This window comes from Centropristis striata, chromosome 9 (assembly GCF_030273125.1).
Source record: "Centropristis striata isolate RG_2023a ecotype Rhode Island chromosome 9, C.striata_1.0, whole genome shotgun sequence".
In the NCBI taxonomy this organism is placed as follows: Eukaryota; Metazoa; Chordata; class Actinopteri; order Perciformes; family Serranidae; genus Centropristis; species Centropristis striata.
The window spans coordinates 33,983,916-34,006,090 of record NC_081525.1 but is presented as its reverse complement, the minus strand read 5'-3'; the positions used below and the strand labels follow the sequence as shown (position 1 = coordinate 34,006,090).

At 41.3% G+C, this 22,175-nt stretch overlaps 1 protein-coding gene across 1 annotated transcript; it reads left to right on the top strand.

The window, feature by feature from the left end:
• Positions 1-2,343: 2,343 nt before the first annotated feature.
• LOC131977256 (cortexin-1-like) lies at positions 2,344-21,906 on the top strand. The gene is made up of 2 exons (XM_059340464.1): positions 2,344-2,432; positions 18,824-21,906. The coding sequence occupies exon 2, from the start codon at positions 19,980-19,982 to the stop codon at positions 20,358-20,360; it is 381 nt and encodes a 126-aa protein (XP_059196447.1). The 5' UTR covers positions 2,344-2,432; positions 18,824-19,979; the 3' UTR covers positions 20,361-21,906.
• The last annotated feature ends 269 nt before the right edge of the window (positions 21,907-22,175 follow it).

Sequence of the window (22,175 nt, the reverse complement as noted above, 5' to 3'; positions counted from 1 at the left end):
CCCAACACTCGTGGCCTGACCTGCTCCACTGGGGACACGGGTGAGGTGACTAACACCTGGCAGTGGGATGGAGGGGCGGCAGCAGGTGGCAACAGATTGCACAGATGCTACTGGTTCCTCCACATGGACGCCATATGAACTGGAAGAGCAGGGAGAGGACGGAGCATGCCCGGCAAATTAGGAAGTTTAGAAAATGGAGGGAGGACAGGATGGTATGGTGAGCAGGCATCCTGAAAAATGTGGGACAGTCATGAATACTGAATCCTGTCCTGTTTGTCGCAGGTTTTGTTTTTTTGTTTTTTTAGCCCTATACAATAGTGCTGTGAATTGATAGATAACTTTCACAAAGTCTACAGGAAAATATTTGTCATGCTGCACAAAGAGGAGACAGCTGACGTCATGTTAATGAACACAGAAATAAGTTTTAGGTAGTTTTGACTTTCACATATTTTACTGTTGCTGTTCTTTGACACTGAATGTAATGTAATGGAAGCTGCGCCCCCCCCTAGCTCCCCCGAGTCAAGACTTCTGAGGTTGTTTCTGCAGAGAACTTCAAAATAGAGGTGTGAGTTCACTTGGTAAGTTGCACAACACAGTTTTAAGGTGCACCACGCTATTTCTGTCGATCCTTTAATGGACTTGGAGGGAAGCAGCAGAGGAGGGTGTGATTAAACAAGCTGCTCTCAACAACTAAACGGTTGAGGACAAGAAGAGAAAAGTGGACGGGCCATTTGTGTGAAGTCACATTAACTGTGTGATGCATTTAGGTGTTGGACTATTCCTGCATTTAGCTTTGCGTAACAAGATCACACAAAAGCGTTTATTATTAATATTCATTGGTTTTCACAGAGGCACAAATAAATGGGTGTGATTTTCACAGCAGTTTACAGAAACAGGGAATAGTTGTAACACTTTTTTTTCTCTACACTTGCTGAAGTTTTGCTTTAGAGCCCTCAAATTTTGATACAAAGTGCCACTGGCAATCCCCCTATTGGTGTAAGTGGTGCTACAAACAATGCCTTTGTTACAACCTCTCCCCTGATACATGCCTGCAGCGTGTTGGATTTTACACCAGTCTGATCTGGTCTGTGCAACAGACAAAAAGTGTTGGCACAGTTATGGCCAATTAATTGTCACTTGAAACCCCAAGGAGCACAACTGTATGTCTGTGATGCTTATCTATGCAGGCCAGGGTAATATTCACATGTATTCCAATGGGACCTTAATATTTTTTCATAACCTGTTAGCATTCACTTGACCTACTGGTGGAACATCTCCTTTGTTTGCAGTTTTTTTTTTCTTTCAGAGGATGTAGTGGGCTCAAGAGAAAATACATATGAGATAAATCTGAAACTAGAAGATCTGAGGAATCCATTGGTACAAACCATGTCATTATATCATCATCAAGGGGTGAAATAATGCAGAGTTAGTAAAGTAATGCAAAGTTAGCACAAAGATCCAAAGGTCTTCAGAAAGCCATTCATTAATGTTCTGAACCATTACACACCTTAATATGTTTACTATTTACTATGGCTCAGTTGGGAGAGTTGGTTGGCCCCAACCGAAGGGTTGGCGGTTCGATCCCTGACCATGGCAGCCTACATGTCGAAGTATCCTTGAGCAAGATACTGAACCCCAAATTGCTCCCGATGTGCTGTGTTCATTGGTGTATGAATGAGTTCCCAATGGTGGCAGGTGGCACTGTTTAGGTTAGCCTCTGCCACCAGTATGAATGTGTGTGTGAAAGGGTGAATGAGCGCAGTCTGTAGTGTAAAGCGCTTTGAGTGGTCGCAAAAGTGACTAGAAAAGCGCTATATAAGTGCAGGTCCATTTACCATTATTTGATAAATTAAGTCATTTCTATTACAGATATATGAGTACAATAACTAGACACACATGTAGCTGCATCAAATGAATCTTCAGGCCCCTAGCTTTCAGATGATGTACCCCACTTCTATGTGGCATCTCTTGTTGACCTGCTATCTCCCCCTAAAAAGTTTACTGCCCACTACCCCCAATTCTCAATAAAAGAGGGCAGTATAATAAGGGAATAACACAGTTTCTGTAGTATTTTCTCATCAGGACACTTTGGGGTAAGTGCAGATGTTTTGATGACTATGATCAGTTGTTTAATGTATAGTTTATCTGTGTATTATTGTGTTTAGGGCACCTCTGTGATTGGCTGTGCGCCCTGGGGGAGTCCGGAGTGGGTGGGGAGCTTTAAGAGCCTCTGCCTGCTTCCCGTCTTGTCTCCTCGCAAAGCGCCGCTCCGCAGCAGCAGCAGCACTAACAGGAGCAGCAGCACTAACAGGAGCAGCAGCAGGAGGAGAGAGCAGCAGCAGGAGGAGAGAGCAGCAGAGCCGAGCGCATCACAAAGTTTGAGGCTGCAGCTGTTCGGACACCGCGGAAACACGTACGGGACACCTGATCAGGTTTGTGCAATATCTACCCACTGTTTGCATTCACATTGCTAATAATTACTGTGCAAAAGACAGTAAAAATTAATGCAAGATAAATCAGCATCGTGCTTGAGCTTGTAGAGATTGTGATTCGAAACACTATGGAGAATGACTTGCATGTCTTTTAGCGATTTTAGTGTTGGAAACTGCTACGTGTTGTACGTGAAAAGCGTTGACCCCGATATTATTTGTGTCAAACTTTAAGTTTTCCTCTTGCTGCAGATGATGCATTTTCTTGTTCTGTCTACCCTGTTAGTTTTTAACTCAATGTCAAACAACCATCAGTTTGCCACATTTGCCAAAGAGCAGCAGTCAATGATTCTGTTTTGTTTGAGGAAAAACAGAATGCTAGAGACTTAAAAGTTGAAAAGATAAAATGCCAGCAGAGAACAGTAGAAAAGGAAAAATAGGCATCTGAGTGGCTATTTATTTACCTGTTGCAAAGGTTATAGCCTGTAATATCAATGTTATATCAGAAATGAGTTCAGAAATAGAGAATATTACTATTTGACAGGGCTACTGGGAGGTTTTGTGTGTGCCAAACCTGCTTCCCTTGATTCTTTCAAAACCATCTCACCACCAGGTTACCACATCATGGACCAATGTGCCATGAAATTACTATGACAATGTCTTTGTGCCAAGACAGAAATCCTGCTCCTCCTTTTGGCCCTGAGCAAGGCACCTTCAGGAAATGTGGATTGAATGTATCCTGCTGAGATAGGGTGTATGAATGAACTCCCCATAGGTCATTAGGATGGATGCATACATTCTGAACAGCTGGAAGCACACACGTGAATTCAATTTGAAACTGTCACTCTGAGTAAAATCTAATTTTCCTCTTGGCTCTTTTGGGGTTACATTTGATGCGGATAGGAAAAAGCTCTACAAGCACTGCGTTGACACTATCTGTGATGGACTCCTATCAGTTATTGTGTAATGTGATCCAGCTCCTGGCCAGGGAGGTGTGGGCTTTGGCCCACCTACACCTTGTCATTCACCAGTCAGGACGCTGTAATCTGTGCCAGGCGCTGGACGCTCCGCGGCCATCCTGGCTTCTCCCATCCGTTTGGTGTCATGTTGCAATGACAACTGCTGAATAATTAACCAGCTCTTGTTAACAGTATCCAGTAATCTGAGTTTTTGGTATCCAGAATCTGGATTGAGGTCGCCAAGCAGAGGGCAGAGGTCTAGTGCTGTTCTTAGACCAGTTTGAGCCTTCAGATTAAAATGTAAAGGATACCCCGAGTGGAGAGCTGGTCTCTGAGCTTCGACGCAAAGTAATAGGAATGCTCACCTAAGTACAGTATGCTGCTGAAGGCTACATTTCAATTAGGTTAATTATCCTCTCAGTAAGTTCTCATTTTCACAAGCTTTTATTAAAACAGCACTGCAAAAGCAGAGTTCCATATAGGGCTGGGCGATAATTCAATATGATAATTTATCATTTTTCTTTAACAATGAAATTGATAATTGCTTTTTCTCATTCATTGAGTGTTATTGATAAAGTCTTGCAAGAATTCTGCTTATGAGCATATAGTTAAATCAAACTCCTGTCTCAAACTGATTACTCTATATTTGTTTTCATGCATGGAAATATATCAGGTGCATAGCATTTTTTCTATATTTTTTATTGAAAGTGTTTATTTTGCACTAAAGTTTATAATTTAATGAGAAAATACTCAGTCCTCTTCATTTGCCAAGTATTTAATTCCCAGTGAAGTATACAAAAATAGACTAATCTTGTGTTTATTTCATTCTGAAACAACCTGTATATGTGTCACATTCGGGTAAAAAACAAACAAAAGGGAAAAGAACATTAAGAGGTTAATGCATCATCATGAAAATGACAGCATACATTATTGTGTGGCTACTTTACTTTATTGACCACTTTGTGTTTACCACTTCTGATAAATAAACAGCACCTACGGAAACGCTGATGGGCAGGAAGCTCATCATGAGTGTCATCATGTAATGACCTGTAATGAGAGGAGAGATGTTGAGGAAAGAGAAAACCTGGGAGGGTTTACCCACAAAGCCCCACTAACACGCTGTCAGGATATACAGTATACGTGGAGCACATTAGTGAATCAGCTTCTCCACCACACAGCTGTCTCACTGTCTCTCTCTCTCTCTCTGTTATTAGGTTCCATATCTTTTATCATTTGTTCTCGATCGCTCACCAGCGTGGTTGTTTTATTAAATTCTTCAGGCCTCATTTGGAAACAGCTGAGTGACGAGGTAAAGTGTCTTGGCAGCATCGTTCTGAGGGCCGTAATTTAAACTTCAAGCTGCAGTACGGTTCAGTTCTTAAATGACTTTTTCACGTTGGAGCGTAGAAAGAGAAATCACCTGCACATTTTGTGGCACTTCAGTGTATTACCCCTGAAATAATAGCAATGTCCCACTGAGCGTGATTCAATTTGGCTGTATATTACGTGACAACATAGCACATGGGGTCATAAAGCTGCTATTTGTGGTCCCATAAGGAGCAACCTTCTGCTCACATGAACATGAAAGCAGCAGGAAGGTGGAGTGGCTTCGGTGGAAAACAGATGTGGAATTGAGTCGGTGTGACTTGGGCTCGAGTCGACAACTTGACTTTACAGGTAATAAATGACATGAGATTCGGCTTGGGCTTGGAAGTTAAAGGCTTGTGACTGGGCTTAAGTCTTGATGACACAAATGCCTTGTCTGTGTAACATTACCCACTATGTGAGACACTGACTTGATTGGATGACTTCCCTGTCAGTCAAGCACTTCCTGCTGATACCTGATGATCTATGGATCAGAACAGATTATCATGATGCCTTTGCCAGGAGTCATCACATTCAGATTCAAGCGTTCGTTGTAAAGTTAAGTTTCTGCAAATCATGGATATGTTGAATACAAATCCTTTAGTTGAGTCGCGTTTCAACATTGATCGCTTTTTAAAAGCCTAGACCATTATTTAAAGCTGCATTAAGTGACTGTTATCAGTGGAATAATTGCATTGTGTTTTATGACTTGACTTGGAACTTGACATGCCCATGAAAAAAATACTTGGGACTTGCTTGATAAACTGACATGCCAGATGTTTTTTTTTTTTTTTTTTTCACAAAACCATCTGTTTGAAAAAGGGCAGGCACATTCAAAAACCTTGCAGTTGATTGGATGAAACATCGGCCTAGCAACAGATCTGATTGAAACTAGTCAGGAGACGAGCGAAAACATGATCCTGCAATTCTTGAGTAATCTTGGTAACATCTTGTAATGTCTTTAATAGTGGTGCACCGATCCGATATTCATTCGATATTGGCCAAAAAGATCCATTAGCCTAAACTTTTACATAGACTCTTTACTTTGGAGAGAGGGGAACAATTATTGTTCTATTGAGGTAGTGTTGTGGCCAATGTATTTCTTCCTTTAGGGGAGTAGTTGTTTCACAGTTTGAGCATGAATATTTCTAGTTGGCCAGGTTTAGCAAAGTGGATTCTTTAAGGGAGAAAAACTGTATCGGATTGGTATTGGTATCGGCCGACACTTAAGGTTGGTATTGGACATAAAAAGTGGTATTTTGCTATCCCTAGCCTCTAGAGTCCTAGGATTTCCTTGAGAACTGAGTCATATGTCTGTTTGAAAGTGACAAAAAGAAGACGTACTGTAGCAGCGTCATCTTGAGTCTTGAAACCTGACAAGTATGAAAGAGGTGATCCTCTGCGATGTAGCAGTTTTGATTTCCTGGTAGAGATCAGCCATCAAATATTCATCAACCCCAGAATCTATAGCCCTGTGATAACTGTGACAGGGCACAGGAATGATTGTCTTTGCTCCAGAAAGCCCTCAGGATCCAAGAACAGCACCCAGCACAAGTCTATTAACTCTCCTGGAAATACTAGAAGAGGGCGAATTCACTTATTGGAATGAAATCTGCTGATGGACCATGAAGTGTGCAGATAAGCTCTCCTTTCTTCAGCCCTGGATGTGTTTGGCCTTCCATTTTCTGCTCTGTGAGGCTTTATGCTCTCTCTCTATCTCTCTCTCTTTCCACTTCGCTGTAAGCTCAGTAATCAAATCAGCTGAACAGACTGCCTTCACTTCAGCAAGGTGATATGTCCGTGTCTTTGTGATGACTTTTCTTCTGTGTTTAATCCGTGCTTAGGAGTCCAACCGGTGGCTTCAATTGTCAGTGGGGATCAGAGCAGTCAGCAGCACCCTGCTGAGCAAAGTTATTTCAGCTTTGAATCAGCACTTTGCCATTGTCGAGTATTAAAAGCTCCTCTTTTTCTTAAAAGGTGGGCCGGATTTACCGGGCGCAGAACCCTGATTTTGTATTTCCACATTCCTGGGTGTGTTTAACAAGTACTTTTGCATCGCTGATTGAAAGGCATTGTTTTACATCCTGGCTCATGCTCGCTCTGACGTCTCGGGTCATTTCCTTTCACCCTCTACATCAAAGTTTCAGACTTTTTTAATGCTGACTCAAAGCCCTGCCACCTTGGTTTTGAGCAAGTGTTGTGTGGGCAGGGCATGTAATATATATGGCCTTCATCGTGGGCCGGTTGACTGGCTGGCACAAGCTCTGCTCTGTCCCAGTGGACTTGACAGAATGGCTGCTTGATGGAAGGAAAGTGCTGTCTTCTGACTTTAAGAGTGCTGACATTTCCATACTGCCCCCCACCCCTCCCACACACAACTTCCACCCTCCCCGAATCTCATCTCTCTCTTTTTTCTTTCTCTTACCTCCAGATGTATCTGATTGATGCCACCCGATTCCCTGTGCTCCCCGGGTAGCCGCAGACCTCTGCTCTGTCTGAATGCAGACGTGAATCATAGGAATTACCATTCTGCTCTTCACCTTTCCCCTCTGCTTCTATCGCTTCTCTCGCTCTCTCTGCTTCCCTTCTGCCTGTTCTCTGTCTTCTCTTACCTCATCTTTCATCCTCTCACCTCACCACCAGGTCTTTCCCGGTGGTGTGTTGCGCTGTTAGCTATCGTGCCAGCAGCAGGGGGTCTTTCAAGGTGAATTATAGGTTTGGCTTTCATGCTCACTTACACCCCGTTTTGTCCTTTGTGTTGCCGTTTTTCGTGAAATAATACAGAACTAGAAAAGTGTGGATCTCTGCCATGTGTGTCCCCCTCTCCCCTCCCAAACAAAGAGGAGTTTAATCAGTTGTCTGGTGAGAGGACGGCTGAATAACTGGGCAGATTTAAAATAATACTTAAGCATGTGCTCTTTGGTGGATTACAGAAGATGTTTAAGAAAATATGATGAATTTATCAGTTCATTAAGTCGGTAATTAGTGTTGTGCTCAGAGTGGCACTGTACCAGCAACAAGTTTCTGAGGCTTTAATTTTTTTTCAACCAAATTTTTTGTTTCTTGCTACCTAAATACTGGAACCCACAGCTTTTAACCCATGGATTCACCAATGGGTACACCAATCCAACTTCCAGTAACAATACCTAAAATTCTGTATCAGTTTTTGAGCAACAGGAAAAGCCATATGTAGCCTGCAACAGACAAGGTAAGGCTTATTTTGGCTTTGCCAATTGCTGGAAATATTGTTGTTACGATAAATGATCAGAATTTTTGATATATATATTAAGACTTATTTGTCCCACAACTATTCAAAATTTAACCCATCCTTTTCACATCAGTGAACACACCATGTTAGATCAGTGGGCAGCACATGTACTGGGGGAGCATTGGGGGTTTAGGAGTCTTACTCAATGGCCTTGACCCATCAGTCCTGGGATTCAAATTGGCAAATTTTACAAGTGTGATTCTCTAACCTCTAGGCCTCGGACTGTCAACTGCTTCTTGACTACCGACCAGTCAAGAAGCCTGAGGAGTCAGCAGTCAATGACGATATAAAAACAGCAAATAAAACTGTTGTTTTTTTAAAAATTGACTAATTGGTCCAATAGTATGCAATGAACACACAAATGCACAAAAACAACTGAACCCATGATGTCTACCAGGATTATGCCTGGCGGCGATAATAACCTGATACATAAAACTTTTCCAGTTTCAGTAGTTTTTTGTTTTTTTACCACTATCTTACTGACTCATTCACACATTCATCCACTCACTCCTGACCACTTTGTCCTCATCATTGTGTGAATATTTCATGCCTCTGATTTGTGAGTTGAATGAAGGATGTAGCTGGATATGATTGGGTTGACATTTCTTCACCCTGACTGGTGGGACAGGGACATTTTTTTTAGAAAGAAGGAGGGTGGGGCGACAATTTCAAAAGGAGGAAGCAAGTGACGGCAGGGGAGGCGAGCGTTGCAAAGGATTGATGGAAATGATGGTCAGATATGACAGAGTTGATTAAGGTGGTGGAGGTGAAGGAGAGAAAGGTGGATTCTTTTGCTGCCTGTCAGCATGCCAGCATCAGTGAGTTAGATGGCTGGAAGCGACAAATATGTTTCAGGACTTTCTCTCCTCTGAGTCAGCCCCTGAGGTTCTTCAATAACAGGGAGAAAAAAAAACACATTTACAGCTTAGAGTCATGACTTGGTGAAATAAAATTCACACTCTGCAAGTGTGTGCATTTAGTCTTTTTTATTGTATTTTTATTGCCATTATTATTTTTCATGACATGCCTGCTTTATTGCGCTGGGGCAGCAGACCCAGTGAATACCTGATGTGATATTCTTAGGTTTCAAATAAATTTGAAATTACTTCTGTGGTCTCTTTTTGTGAGCCTGTGGCTCATAGGAACAATCTGAGAAATTGTAAACATAATCTGAACACAATTTATTTCAGAATTTGATATAAATAAAAAAGCTATTTTTTTTAGTCATTACAAAGTTAAGCAAAGAAATTAAGCGGTGGGGTTATAGTTTGACAACTTCTATTATATGAACTATATTTTTCATTAAAATAACAGTTTATGGATTTTACAAAAGCTCTATGTATCCCAAATATGCAAAAATATACACAACACACTGTATCTTGTCTTATAACACCTTTTAGGTGTGTGTCAAGACACATTTTAGTCCTGTGTCCTGTGTCCTTTTCATCCATGTGTTGTCCATCATTGTCAAATATAAAACTAAGCAGGCTGTATAGTGTACATAAAAGAGCCAGACTGATATGGGATTTTTGAGATTAATACTGATTTTAAAGGGGAAAAATGTACAGATTATTGATATAATATAGTGATTTTTTTTTTTTTTACCTGGAATGAAAATTTACCTTTTCTATGTGGATTTTGCACAGATTTTGTACCACTATTACACTATTAAAGAATTTTAAAAAGTATTACATAGTAAACCAATTCAAAAATTAAAAACTGAGAAAATGAAATAAAATAAATAGCTAAAAAACATCATTACTGTATGTTCAGTGCAAGTCAACAGCTGACTTTTGAATAAAGATTTAAAAATAAATAAATAATTAAATTAAATAAATAGCTAGCTCCCTTTCTAATTTCCCTAAGCATTGCTTTCTGCATTATATGATCTGTAAAAAAGTTTTCATCTGTGCAAATTGGACAGCATTTGCGCTGATACAGATAGATTTTGATATTTCTGTGTATACATCAATATATTGTATATAAACCACCTGCTGTATGTGTGTAAAGTCACTTATTGCATTCCAATATACTATTTAATTCCACAGTCTCTGCGCTCCCACGCACCCTTTCACTATCTGTATCCTTGTTACAGATTGAGTTTCTGTGTAAATGACATTATATGTTGTTGTTAAAGCTGATTCTGAAGTTAAATAGCTGAGTAAAATTTACACTGGCTCATTGGAGAGAAACACAACAAAGGTCGAAGTGAAGGACAGAATGCACCGGAGCAAAATACTGTGAGCCAAATTGGGACCCACCACATTATGAGTCAGCGGTTTGCTCTTTAGCCAGTCAGGACGCTCGTACAGATACACTTAGGACTGTATGAAAAGTCACAGGATGTGAGTTGCGTTGCATCTGCACATCTATCCATATGTGTGTATGTGTCTTCCAGGGTGTTGTGCATGCCAGCAAATATGTTTTCTCTGCCATATATTGCAGTTCACCCTCTTTTCTTGACAATTTTTAAAACTGCATTTGCGAGTTTTGATAGATCTGACCAGCAGCAGGAAGTATAGCATCCAGTTCCTCCACAAAGATACAGAACTGACTCCCTTGAGCGTTCCCCGGTAGCAGTCAGACACTCCAGTGCTTCAGGCTGTCAGGGAGAGTGACACAAACAACCAGCAGAGAGGACGGACCGGATTGGAGACTAAATAGAAGGGGAGCTCGCCCCCTCCTCCTCCTCCTCCTCCTCCTCTCTGATGCCTGGAGATCTGATCCCGCTTGGCGTTTTTGGGAGAAACTAGCTGCGGGGGATCCTATCAGGAGACTTTCTGCTCAGCAGCTGTACCTAAATCAGACCTCATTGTATTTAGGTGAAACAGAAAACTCGTCTTGTACAAAATGAATACTGATCTAGAATCTGGAATACTTTGAATATTGATGCAGAAGTGACCTTGAACACCCTAAATATGCTGATAGAGAAAATAGACTGCGTGTTCATCTGGGCTAGTGATAAAATGATAGATTGTAGGCAGCTTGGAAGATGGAATTGCTCAGCTGCATTGAGAGTCACAAAGGGCTTGTTTTTTTCCTTTTGCTCCTTCATCTGTGTACAACTGCATTTGTCTTTCTCACTATATCTCCGTCCCGTGTTCATTTCTCCCGGTTCACTACAATCTAAGTTTCTCTGTGAGCTGATGTGAACAATTTCCTACAGTCGGGGACACTTTTTCTCTCATACGTCAAACTGATGAGGAGTGAGCATTGAGAAAGAACATGTGTTTATGACAATAGACAGGAGCTTGAAGAATACATCAATATAAAGTGCATTGCCCTCTCTGTTGTGTCGATGTACCCTTTTTTGTTTTAAAAGGTCAGCAGTCTCGAGTGCTTTCCACTCTCACAGCTCTGCCTTCTCATTTGCATGTAAGTGAAAGAACAGAGCGCTCTTTCCCTCAATGTGTCTTTATATCTGTCTCTCACACACAAATACACACATTTTAAGTGAGTGTGTATGAGGAGCCGAATGACTGGCTGTGTTGGAGCAGCAGAATATTTAATTGCCCAACTTTATCACCATTACTGTAGCTACTGAGTGTCTGCCAGCCTAATTATGACGGGGGCTATCTGAGAGGCTGGCTGGTCGTGAGCTGAGCTGCTAGCCAAGTGTAAAGAGAAATGACTCCTCAGACATTTTGTCTCTCTCAGGTGCTAAAAATACTTATTAGACAGGCGTGTTTTGGTCTGGGGATTTTAGTGTGGATATGTAAAGATGTGTGTGTGTCTAAATCACTTACTTGAAGATGTATTTGGACTTGCAGGAAGTTCCGGCCCTAAAAAAGGAAGCCAGTACTGAAGTGCTTCAAACCTGCATTCATTCTAATGGCCGGCAGGGGGCGACTCCACCATCTGAAGTCTGATTGAATAGAAGTCCATGAGAGAACGACCCTAAATTATCTGCTTACCTGATGGCTTGGGTATACTTCAGTCCTCCAGGAAAGATTAAATCATCTTTATCTTAATTTCCTTGATTTAGCTTGTCTGTGATTATAGCAAGATGACACCTGAAAAGTGAAGCTAATGCCTTAAAACTGCTTTCTTTCTAATGGCCAGCAGGGGGTGGCTCCATTTGCATAAAGAAGTCCAATTAAATAGAAGTCAATGAGATAGTATCCCTACTTCTCACTTGATTTATTACCTCGGTAAACATTTTCCTAATGAGTTTATGGTCTAAATCACTATAGTTTCAAGTTCTCATCAATACAGCATGATGTTTGGGGCTAACTTTTGATTGGCAGGTTGTTACCAGCAAGCACTGTGTGTATTTGTCTTTGAACTTTGACCCTTTCACAGTTTTCAGTTCATCACAGTTAATTGCAACATTTTGGTCACCCTAAATGTCTTGTTTAGCATTTAGCATAACATACTCTAAGGGGTCTGCAGTTCATTTTGTATTATGGATGCACCTTGCTAACCCTATTGCTATCATTTTAATCGTGTTAGCCACGTTCAAGCAACAGGCTTTGGTGCGTTAGCAAAGCTGGTTTCTTGCTGAAATCAGCTCAATTTAGCTAGCTACCACACTCCTCAACAGCCCCAACCTCTTAACTAAATGTGGTCTCTTCTGGCAGCAAGAAATCAAGATACCAAACTCATCAAAACCCTTGTTCCACAAACCAGTGGGTGACATCATGCCGGCTACGTACACTAATTAAAAAATAGCTGAGCAACTGAGGTTAAGCTTCACATGCTAATGGTAAATAAAGTCTGTATCTGGAGAGCGTTTGTTGTTGAACACCGCTCAAGGTGACCTGGTCCCCACCGTCCTCGTTAGCCACAGATACACAGCAGTCGTCAGTTCCCTGAGGTGGTGAATGAACCCAGACAAACACCAACGGAGAAAAACACCCACGAGTCACAGCGAAAAGAGAATCAAACATGTCAATAAGGCTTAATGATGGATGGTATCAATACATTCTCACTGTGGGCAAGAGTGGCTTAACAATATGTGCAGTTTATGTGTTCCTGTATGCTGGTTTTGTGCTACTAGAATGGGGATACCCACCTGAGCTTGTGGATCTGTTATGCAGCCCTCCCTTCGCTTTTTTCAGGTCCACTTTATCTTTACAAGCAGTAAATTGGAAAGGGTTAATTCAATTCCCAGCAGGCAGTGGCTGAGACTGGAACATTTACCGTCTCTCTCTCTCTCTCTCTCTCTCTCTCTCTCTCTCTCTCTTTTCTTTTGCTCTTGCCACTTGCTCCCTTACTCCCCCTTTTCTCTTTCTCTTTGTTTCTAAAGTCTAATTACTTTTGGAGAGTGGCTTTACTCAGGCTATAAATAATGACAAATCAAGGCTGTCTCTGCACTGAACCCCGTGGAGGCTGGCTTGGGTTGGCTGTCTTTGTGAGGACAGTGGTGGTCTGTGGTTTCCCCGTTGAAAAGATCATGCTTGCCTCCATTTTAATGTAAAGTTTGTGTCACTTTGGGTATCTGTGTGGGTGAATGAGAGACAGATAGATAGATAGAGAGAGAGAAAGAGAGAGAGAGAGAGCCAAAGAGCTAAAACTTCCACCCCGCTCTATTGTCCAGTCACATTTTACTCCTTGTGGCCTGGTTTTCACTGCAGTATAAAAGTCCTGTCTATGAAAGCAGCATGATCATGGCTAGAAGTAGGGAGACCTCAAATGTGTCTTTTGTGCAGAAATAAAATGAAAAAATGCCTTTCAAATGGATGGGATATGGGGTTCAGAGGCCCCACAGATTTGCAGATTTTTCGCAAATCCAGTTTAGATGTCAAATATGATCAGAGCCGCAGAATTTTCAATGAATTTCAGCTTTTATAAATACATAAATTTAACCTGATAATTTAGCTTTCTTCCATTTGCATCTTGCAAGCGCTAAGTCTGTCTTAATTAGCCTGGGTATACCCGTGCTGCCTTGTGTGCTCGATTTAGTTTTGAACTGCAAGGTGACATGGTGTCTATGGCCATTACTTAGCCCTGATTTTGGTATCCAATCACAAAACGCGGAGGGACGGCAAGACGATGACGCGTACTACTGGACAGATGGAAGCTTGTAGTTTTCTTACGGATCCAACATGGCTGCAGCAGACGCGAAGCTCTCTTTCCATCTAGCTGTAGACAGTTCTAGATAGTTTAGAGCGAAAGTTTATTTTAAAAGAAGAAAAACCTTTGGCTTTACACTCCTTTATCACCACCAAAAAGGATGTTTTAGCCTTGCATCCAACAGGATTTGGCAAAAGCCTAATCTACCAACTAACCCCGTTAGTGGCTAAGCTAATGGGGTTTTCTGTCACTCTACATACATCTTCTGGTATAATTGATACGATTGGCTAAGAGCTACGTACAGACCCTTATGAAAGACATTCGTAGCGCCCAATAAACGTCAATCATAAACACGCCTCCTCTACGGAAAAATTAATAGGTGGTCCGGACTAGATCATCTGTGATATAGTCTGCTGTTAGCCAGGCTATGTCTTAATAGAAGAATTGATAAATATTTTACAATAATAGGCACTTTAAATATTTTAATTGAACTCATTAGTGTGTGTGTGTGTGTGTGTGTGTGTGTGTGTGACAGACAGAGAGAGAGAGGTAGTGGGAGGTGTATAGAGAGGGTAAAAGGTGATACCCTGGTCACCTGAGAGGTAACTGAATTATTCTCAGCTCTCTTCATTTCATTTACCCTGATGAGTTCTGTCAACGTTAGCTTGATCAATGACACTGTGAGGAAGTGGTGTGTGTGTGTGTGTGTGTGTTGAAGTGAGTCTTTGTCCATCTAGTAAACGATATGTACATGAGTGAGCTTGAGTGTGGCAACTTTTAGTGTGTGTGTTCATTTCCTGTGTGTGTGTGCCTATGTGTGTTTTTGAATATGAATGAGTCCCCTGGGGTGTGTGTGTGTGTGTGTTTGTGTGTGTGTGTGTGTGTATGTGAGAGAAAGAGAAGTGTCCATTTAAGGGCTTTTCGATGAAGACTGACGAGTGTCCGCTTCGCTTCCCTTCATCTCAGGGGTCTCGCCGGTGCTTTGAGGAAGAAGTGTCCTGCAGGAGAAATGGAGTGGGCGAGAACTAATGCGAGTCGAGCGAGACGAAGGCTGATGGACGACAGTGTGAGCGTGTGTGCGTGTGCGGTTGTGCGTATGGGTGTGTGCGTGTGAGGCTGATGGAGGGTGATGGTGGGCGCGAGACTTAACGAGGAGGAAAATAAGCTGAGCAATCTCTGTCTGTCCTCCCTCTACCTCCCAATGACTTATTCACACACACACACGCACACACACACACACACACACACACACACACCTCGGTAGCCCACAACTGAACTACCTGACCACTGACTCTACAAAGGCTTGTTGCAGAGGCAGGAAATACAGCATGTTTGCCATTTAAACTTCTTATAAAAATCGATCATTCTCTTAGATTTTTTACAATCATGACTTCAGTTCTTGCTTAAATAAATCAATATACAATATGTAGAAGTAATGGTATACCTATTATTGTATAATATGATAAATTTCACTATTTCAAAGGGAACAAATGCGTTCTCTCTCTCACCTTTAAGTCCCTCAGTCTATTTATCATCCTCTCTCTCTCAGTGACGTGTTAGTGAGAGATAATGGAGAAACGCTGCCACTAGATAATTGCAGGGTGGATAGGATCAGATGAGGAGGTTATGTGTGTACCTTTTACATCCTCCTACATTCAAAATGGAAATTATAACAGTGTGTGGGGTTTCATCAGCAATGTTCTTTTTTGCCCACTTGTATTTCAAGAGTGTGTGTGTTTAATGTTTCTGTGTGAATGAGTGGGTAGACGACAGTCTATCGGCTGGATCACACCGGTCTGTCGGCGTCGATGTGTGTTTACATGTTACAGAAGAGTTTTTCCTGTGCAGTGACCATCTGTCCCAGGCAGGTTTTGCTTCTGAACCTCACTACTTTTTTGTGTACATATTAATACAAGACACACCTGTGGCACTAATGTATCAGAAGCAGTAAAGTGTCAAATGTTTAATGAAATTCTTAATCAAATGCCAGTTGATCTAAATCATAACTTTGCCCCCAGGACACTCTATCACAACATCACATTATTCTATGCATCTTAATGTAAACTCATCTGGTTCATGAAGTGTGATAGTTCAGGGTCTGTTCTGTGTTTGAAGTCTTGGGCTATTTTGTGAATACTTTTCATTCTGCTTCTTAAAAACATGTTGGTATCATTTTTTCAGCACCATCTCACCTATATGACCTGATAATAATTTTTTCACTTTGACTTACTGGATTAATATTTTTAACCTTTTAAATAAAAGCATGTTCAATGAAGAATTTGTTGTGAACACAGGTTGTAAATCTAACATATCAGAGGTAAAATGAGGAAAACATTCAGTTCTATATTTTTGTACTAAAAATATTTGACCTTATCTCCAGTTTTACTTGACCTATCATCATCAAACAAAAAATGGCATGGAGTTTGAAGCCAGTAATTTAGAGAGAAGTTGACCGCTGGGCTTGATGCTGCTTTATTTTTTCGTTGTGACGTCTTGAAGAAGTTTTTATTCAGGTTTATTATTTGGTTATTTATTGCAGCTTGTGTTAGTATTGACAATAAACACTGATGCATTGAGAAGGTATAAGAATCAGCGAATCAGAATAGTGAATCAGTGCTTAACAACATTTATCCTAATAAGCTTAGAAATTTTTGGTTTGAAAAAAGTCAGTACAGGCAGATAGGAAGGTTCCTGAGAAAGGAAGTGGGTATAATCTCCTATATGTTCAAGTGGCTTTTTGTCTGATTGGTGGGTACACTGTAAAGCACCAGAAAAAAAACTGGGTATATCCTGTACTGGGTATATCCTCCACTACACTACTGCTGACAGCAGTTGAAAACAGTTGGAAAGCCTTTCTGATCCGGAGCTGCAGATGTGTGACACTGTTGTGATAATGTCCTTGAGAACAGTCCCAAGGTTTTCTGACCTATTTTTGGGTTCTGCAACTCGCATCAGTCAGAGGGAGCAACACACACACACACAAAAACACACCCACACACTCATACGGAAGTGCACATTCGTTCACAGTGTGGGGGCCACCTCCCAGGTGTGTCATCCTGCCGCCAGCCTGAGTCTGGTGCACCAACCACCCTGGAGACGCCGGCTGATGAAGTAGCAGATAGAAAACCTTTGAACTGAAAGTGACGGTGAGAGAGAGAGAGAGTATATGAAAAGGCATTTTGCCATGGTCACACAGAGGAGAGTCAGGCCAGTTTGTGCCAGCAAACCTCTCCTCTCTCCTCTGCACTGCTGCCTGTTCACCAAAGGATCTTCTGCTCTATTCATCCATCTTTACCTCCTCTATCAATCTCCATAATTTGCTTTTCATATTCCTCTGTTTTCTGTCCATTCTACATTTCTATTTTTATCCTAATGCATTGAGTCTGCCTTCTTTTTTTTATCACCTGCTCTCTCCATAAGGACAATAACTAACTCACTGTGGATACTATTATACATTAAAATCTAACCTAATCTCTGCACCTCTGACCAGTTCCCCTCCTTAATACATTAACTTGAAAATTAAATTCACTTTCAATTAATTTCTCTTCCTGTTTCCAGCCATCTCTCTCCATCTGCATCCTCTCGCCTTTGTCTCTCTTAAGCATCTCCCCCCCTGCATACACACACACACACACACACACACACACACACACACACACACACACACACACTCAGTGCTCTGCATATCTCTTTTGTCTAAGCAAATAGCCCAGTCACCACTCTGTTCAGGAGGGTGAGCAGGTAAAAATGGTTTGCGTATCGCGTTTCCTCAAAGATTTGAAACCTGGTCCGCCATGGGAGATGTGATTTTAGATTATTAATGAGGCTCCACAGCACTTTGTCTTTCCCTCCGTCATGCGAGCGAATGAGTGAAGGGGGTCAACAAGTGAACAAATGGTCCTCTGCAACACTGACACTGTGCACTGACAAATGAGGGTGATGTAATGCGGTATCAGTGTTTATAATTGTGCATTCATTACTCCTAATGTGGCTGTAATGACACCATAATCAGCTTACTAATTGAGTGTCATTACAGGGGGTGCTGGTGCTGTGTTCTCCCCACAGATGGTTAATGTCTCTGTCAGTTACTCTTTGAGCAAAGGGTGGCAATAATCACATTGTATGATGAAATCAGGAAGGAATTACTTAATCTTCTCCTTATGGTCTGCATTAGACACAATCAGTCCTAATGGAAAACTTGTGCAACGCCTGCAGTTTTATTTGAAGGGATTTTACTGTGTGCTGATGTCATATTGTGCAAATTAAATTTGTCTTCATTAGAGTTTTTATAGCATGGAATGCCATTTAAGTCAATTTTAAATAAATAAACATGCCTAGAAATAGATATGCCAATAAAATATATAAATATGGCTATAATTTTTTTTAAAATATGCCTTTAAAAGATGTGTCTGAAATCGATAGATACATTTATTTTCTTAAAGGACTGCTTTTACTTTTTTCAGAAGACTTTTATTTCGCAATTTCACATTTATTTATTTCGGCAACTTTTTTTTTTATAATGCCACATTATTTTCGAGCTCATTTAACCATATTTCTCATTCCTAGAATATTACCTCATTTATTTTTTTATTTCGTTGGATTTATTTCATATCCATTTTTTTAAATTATGTATTTATTTCATAGGCAAATTTACTTATACATGTATGTATGTATTTATTAATAATGTATTTATTTTATATCGACTTTAATGACATTTCCTATATTTGCAACATTTTTGGACAGTCATCTCAGGCCTTTTTCTAACCACTGGTGTCTTGTTGTTCCAGGTTGTGACTTAAAAGGACCAGGACTTTACCAGGAACATCTGATGACACCACGTCTAGTAACGCCTCTCTGTCATGTTTGCTGAAGATCCCCATCAACAGAATCTGCAATTAACAGACTGAAGATCAAACTGGATGAAGCCACTTTTCATTTATGATTGACAATTTAACAAACACAAACTCACCCTCTCAGAACGTTCATTTTCTACCTCTTGTTGCTACTCCTCTTGTCAAAAGAGGCAGTTTTTGAAGGCTTGTCAGCTCTGACCCACTTATCACGCTCCAAAGAGCCGGGCAAAAAAAAAAGGGAAAACATTGCTTTTAGCAGGCAACATCAACAAAAGTGATGCACTGTTTTATATTCAGGGCCATTGATCCACTGACCTCCTGATCTAATTAGCCACACTTACACATACACACCTGGTGTTGCTGGCCTCTGCAGATGCTTTAAATAGGCCGGCTCTCATTTCAGTGACACAACACCCAAACGCACTTCAACAGCTTTACCCAATTGGGTGTTAGAAGTCCATCTGCACACTATTAACTCCCGCAGAGAACACTGACCTTGAGTGTGATCGGACACGTGTTGGTGTGTTTGCGTTAGCGGGAGGCAGTGTCACGTCCTGCCGGCTCTGATTGAGAGTGAGAATGAGAGCTGATGTGGCAGAGTGGCCCTGATAAATACTCTAAAAACATTAGCGCCTGAGGGTCGCTCACCGGAATAAGAAAGAGAGCTTCATTAGTCAGTTCCTCAAAATGAGTGATACTAAAAAGTAGTCTGTATTAATTGAAAAGGGTGTGTGTACATGTGTGCCTGTCACATTGTCAGAACAGATTAGGGCCAGGCCTTTCTGGGTCATGTCACTTTGACTGACCTAGATTTGATGAAATAAACTGGCTAGCAGAGGAAGATATGTATGCAAACCCTGCTGTGATCAGAAAACACACATATTAGACACCTCCCTCTCTGACCTTGAGGATTGCTCTGCAGTCTTCTTACTTGTCCGCTGACTCTGACTTCTTAACTTCTTATTCAGGCCACATGCTCTTCCACCAACAACCAGAGAATATAATATAAAACTTGTAAATCCCCTTCTTCTTAACCACTGTAATCAAACTCCCAGTCTCCAGTTTGGCTTTCCCTCCTGCACCACCCCTCATGAACACCTTCCCTTCCTTCTCGGCAACTCCTCCCAATACACCAACCATCCAGTCAGTGTGTAAGCCCTGCCTACGGGCCCCGTGGAGGATGAACGATGTGCCCACACTTGACTACGAGTTGCTGCTGTCCCCGGCCAGCACCTCCCTCCCGGGCAGTCCTGGCGGTGGCAGCAGCAGCCCCCCTCTGGCCTTGGTTGGGGTGGACACTGAGCAGCGCACTGCCTTGGCCTTTGTAGGTCTCCTCATGCTCTTCCTGGTCTTCCTGCTGGTCAGGTGCTTCAGGATCCTGCTGGACCCCTACAGCCGCATGCCTGCATCATCCTGGACTGACCACAAGGAGGGGCTGGAGAGGGGCCAGTTTGATTACGCACTGGTGTAGTGTAAAAGAGGGTGTGGAAAGGGGAATATTTCATTGCACACAGAGCAATTTAGATGTGGAAATGGACTGTACCAATGCATAATGATGTGAATGCACTGTAAGGAGGGTTTACTTAATGTTGGTGTATGCCTGGTTTATATTCCTGTATTGCAGCCTGTGTACTGGTGTAAATATGAGGCTGCAGGACACATCACAAGTCTGACACACAGACCACTGGAATCGCTGCGAGCCAAACACCCAGATGTTGGCCGATGAAGGACAGAAATAATGTGCTGCACAGCTGCCTTAACCTGACCTACTGTACCCTTCAAACATGCTACAACATCACCTTAGGGCTAGGTTTCTCAAACTCCAAGCTTGCCAGTATAAAAACACAACATGATTTTGGGAAGATCACCTTCACTCGTGACATAGTTTATAACCTCAAAGCTACATTTTTGATGAGAACACGCAACATGCTGAACACAAGCAGAACTTAAAGGGGACCTTTTTATGCTTATTTTCAGGTTCATACTTGTATTTTGGGTATCCACCAGAACATGTGAACATGCTTTAACAAGAAACACTATTTCTCAATCTGCCCATGGCTGCTGCACCTCTATTCCCCCTCTGTCTGAGAACCTCACTCTGTAAACCCCCCATTGGAAAAAGTCCAGTATGCTCTGTTTAGTCTGTGTTATCACTGTATCTGTGCTCTCCAAGCCCCCAGGAACAGTGCCGGGCTTTGGAGCCAATTTGAGATAGTGGTCAAACCTTTAATTACAAATTCTTTACAAATACATTGTCCCATAGACATTAAAGATATGTCTGTAGAGTCTTGTTTTTGAGCATCACAGCACCTGCAAAATTACTTGTTTCTTAGGAAAGAACAGAACCCCAGATTGTACCACTATATTTATGACATACAATAAGGAAGAACATAATAGGTCCCCTTTAAATGAAGGCGTTTACACTTAAGCAGATGCCCCTTTAATGAACCAATGTCCGTTGTAAAGCATCCAAGTGTTAAGTGCTGATCAAGGAGCACAAATCCTCCCTTTTTTTTTGGACACTGATCCTGGAGCAGCACTGCAGTTTCAGATGCTTTTTAAGCAGGTAGTTGTGTGTCTCCATAAACTTTTGTCTGTGTATGTTTTGTGTGTTACTATGTCTATAACTGAGAAGCCATATTGAAAACTATAATCTCTTATTACTGCGAGTAGAGTTTGTGTTCACTGGTTGTGTCCTTTGCTTTAGTCAGCCTGCCAAGTGTGGTGATGAAGCAAACAGCAACCTTTAGGCAAAAAAAGCTTTATTTTTCTATTCTTGACTCAAGTTTGGGAGTCTCCTTTTTGCTATCTTTCTGTCCTCTTCCTCTTACTGTATCAATCTTTAGACTGTGGATTTTTGAGGTAGTCATGCAGCCACGTCTTAGAAGGAGGCAAAGCAGGTAGCTTTCCCTTTCTTGTGTTTTGTAATTACATATTTTTCTGACTATCTGCTTTGTTTTTGATACACTGGGTTGAATCAGTGAAAATAAAAAAATATTTTCTTCTTTTTCCTTATTTCCACTGATAGCTGGATTGTGTGGAAGGTCCACATTGTTCAAGTTGGAAATTAACAAATAAACTTATTATTAATTATTTGTCACATTGTGTCGCTTTTGTTAGCTGTGGACATTTACCAGGGTTGGAGAGTAATGGAATACAAATAATCCAAAGTATTTATAATTGTAGTGCTGATAAAAGAAAGTGAGACTATATGACAAACGTTTCCTTTACATTATTGAAGTCAAGTCTAAGCAAGACTGTATTATTTGTGGAGAGAAGCTAACTA